The sequence below is a fragment of the Bos javanicus genome, chromosome 16, assembly GCF_032452875.1.
Source record: "Bos javanicus breed banteng chromosome 16, ARS-OSU_banteng_1.0, whole genome shotgun sequence".
NCBI lineage: Eukaryota > Metazoa > Chordata > Mammalia > Artiodactyla > Bovidae > Bos > Bos javanicus.
This window is the reverse complement of record NC_083883.1, coordinates 35,612,006-35,615,291: the sequence shown is the minus strand read 5'-3', so window position 1 is coordinate 35,615,291 and position 3,286 is coordinate 35,612,006. Positions and strand designations below refer to the sequence as shown.

Sequence of the window (3,286 nt, the reverse complement as noted above, 5' to 3'; positions counted from 1 at the left end):
GCAGCATCCCATCTAACAAGTAGAAAAGTGCTTTTCAGCCAGTTTCTAATAACTTTTTAAAAAATTATTTATTTATTTTTGGTTGCACTGGGTCTTCATTGCTGCATGCAGGCTTTCTTTAGTTGCAATGTGTGGGCTTCTCATTGCAGTGGCTTCTCTTGTTGCAGAGCATGAGCTCTAGAGTACTCAGGCTTCAGTAGGTGTGGGCTTCCCTTGTAGCTCAGTTGGTAAAGACTTTGCCTGCAGTGCAGGAGACCTGGGTTGGGAAGATCCCCTGGAGAAGGAAATGGCAACCCACTCCAGTATTCTTGCCATGGACAAAGGAGCCTGGCAGACTACAGTCCATGGGGTTGCAAGAGTCTGACATGACTTAGCGACTAACCCCCCCACCCCCCACTGAAGCTACTTTATTTGATGTGATTTGGTAATTAAACAAATATTAATAAAGTTTTCATGTATGCCCATTACATTACTATGAGATAAAGAATGTGAAGTGTGTCATCAGAACAGAAAACCCAAATTTTGTAGTCAGGGAAGGCTTTCTGGAAGAAATGACATCTAACCCAAAGGATGGGTAGAAGTTATCCAGGTACAGATGGGAAGGAAGAGTGTTCCAGTCAGCGGGAACAATAAGAAATGTTGAAAGAGCTGAAATTCAGTTATTATGCAGGAGCCAAAGTGAGGGTGGCAGGAAATGGGAAAAAGTTGGAAAGATGGAGAGAGGCCTTGGTGTCAGGTTAAGATGTTTAGACTTTATATTGAGGTAAGATAAAGGCATTAAACATTTTAAGGAGGGATGTGCCCATGACCAGATTTTAGTTTTAGAAAGATTATTATTTCTAAGGGTGGAGTAAGATGATTGGCTTTTCTTTTTAGAAAGAAAGCCTATAAGGAGGTAAGGGAGGTCTATAAGTATTTAAGGAGGGTACCATTGTAAGGTCTTAAGGAGAGTAACAAGATGAGATATGCATTTTAGAAGCAGTTCTAAAAGGTATAAGTGGTTAACTAACTGGTGACCCAGAGGAAGCAGTGTCAAGTTGAGAGTCAAGGCCTCCACCATGTCCCACTTCTGCTTTCTTTGCCAGCGCTGCAGCCAGGCCCTGAAGCTGAATCACTCTGTGGAGCCCTCCCAGGAACCTGGAGCTTCGATGCTCATCTCAGCTCAGGGAGAGACAAGAGAAACACCGGAGGGAGGCCCTCCCTCCAAGGAGGAGGCAAACTTTGAAAATCTACAGGATGGTGCCTTTTGCAGGACTCCTCACCCCTCCAGTGGTGGGATGTCCTGGGACTATTCCAGCTTCACCCTGCTTGGGAGGTTGGAGCCCTGGAGGAGTCTCAACAGCATCCAGAAGACTATTAGGGACAGTTCTGACATCCTCTCTGGTGAAACAGAGGTGGACCACCCGCTGTGTGTGGACTGTACTGACTATCTTTTAGAGGTACTGGACGTTGAACTCGCCATCACTGAATCTGACGTTCAGAACTACAAACGCTGTTTGGAGACCAGGAAGTGGGTCAGTGGGGACGACAGGGAGATGCTGCAGGAGAAGCTGAAGGGCCTGGAGTTGGAGGAAGCGAGGCTACTCCAGGAAGTGGCAGAAGTGGAAAAGAACCAAGAAAGGGTAGCAGCCGATCTTGAGGCAGCCCAGGCAGAGACGAAGATGCTGGAGCAGCAGGAAAAGCAGTACTGGAAGGACTACAGTCAACTGAAATGGCAACAATTAGAACTAAATGAGGAGCTGAGCAGTGTGGAGATGCGACTGCAGTACGCCCAGCTCCAGTGCAACCAGTTGGAGAAAACCGACGTCTTTAATGCCACCTTCGAGATCTGGCAAGACGGCCCCTTAACCGTCATCAATAACTTCAGACTGGGCCGCCTCCCCACTGTCCCTGTGTGCTGGAATGAGATCAGTGCAGCCTGGGGACAGACAGCCTTGCTGCTCCTCGCCCTGGCCAATACAATTGGACTGGAGTTTCAGAGGTACCATCTCATCCCCTGCGGAAACCATTCCTACCTGAGGTCTTTAATAGATGATTGTGCCGAGTTGCCATTGTTCTCTAGTGGGAAGCAGAATGTTTTCTTACATAACAAATTTGATCAGGCTATGATGGCTTTCCTGGACTGCATGCAGCAGTTCAAGGAAGCAGCTGAGAGCGGTGAGTCGGGTCTCTGTTTGCCCTACAAGATTCATGTGAAGAAAGGCCTGATGGAAGACCCTGGAAGCAGCAGTGGATTCTATTCCATCAGAACCCACTTGAACACGGAGGAGGACTGGACGAAGGCGCTCAAGCTCATGCTTATCAATTTTAAGTGTAGTCTCACTTGGGTCTCCTTAAGGTATGGTCGAAAATAATTTATTCTACAAGGGGGAGATTATGTTTTGAATTAATATATTTTATTTGTGAAAGTGTTATCAGATAAAATTTAAAACTGAAGCATGTGTGTTTATATGTTTTTGGCTGTGCTGGGTCTTTGTTGCTGCGCGTGGGCTTTCTCTAGTTGCAGGGAGCAGGTCTTCCTTGCGGTGCTCGGGTTTCTGATTGTGGTGGCTTCCTTCCCCTGTTGTGGAGCACAGGTTCTAGGTGTGTGGGCTTCATCAGCTGTGGCTCTCAGGCTCGGTAGTTGTGCCTCATGGGCCCTAGAGCACAGGCTCGGTAGCTGTGGCCCACAGGATTTAGTTGCTCCTTGGCATGTGGGATCTTCTTGGATTATGGATCGAACCCATGTCCACTGCATTGGCAGGCAGATTCCTATCCCCTGCACCACCAGGGAAGTCTTATATGTTTACTTTAAAAATGAATAGCCACACAGGCACTAATTTAAAATTATTGTCCCGAGCAACCCCAAAGTTATTGCTGTCTTTCCCAGCACGTTTGTCCTCTCTCCCATTTTTCCTAAACATTCAAAAGGACAAAGATTAAGTCACAAGATGACAAGACTATTTCTCCATTAAAATGGAATAAAGATTGCAGAAAAAACTGAAATGGGTGGTGGTGGGGTGATGAGAGGATGGGATATTAAGGAGAGAGGTGGGGACGTGCTCAATCGTGGCTGACTCTTTGCAACCCCATGGACTGTAGCCCGCCAGGTTCCTCTGTCCATGGAATTTTCCAGGCAAGAATACTGGAGTGAGTTGCCATTTCCTTCTTCAAAAGAGAGGTCTTTAATTTTTTATGAGGAAAGTACTTGGGCCATTGTCCATAGAACTTTGAAGCCAGGAGGTGAATATTAAAAGATAATTACATTTCTGCTGTGATACAGTAAACCCTCTTCATCCCAGAAAAG

The 3,286-nt window shown here is 46.4% G+C and overlaps 1 protein-coding gene across 1 annotated transcript; it reads left to right on the top strand.

Moving 5' to 3' along the window:
- The first annotated feature begins 929 nt into the window (after positions 1-929).
- BECN2 (beclin 2) lies at positions 930-2,821 on the top strand. Its single transcript, XM_061381832.1, has one exon. It carries the CDS (start codon positions 1,059-1,061, stop codon positions 2,352-2,354), a length of 1,296 nt encoding a protein of 431 aa, XP_061237816.1. The 5' UTR covers positions 930-1,058; the 3' UTR covers positions 2,355-2,821.
- The last annotated feature ends 465 nt before the right edge of the window (positions 2,822-3,286 follow it).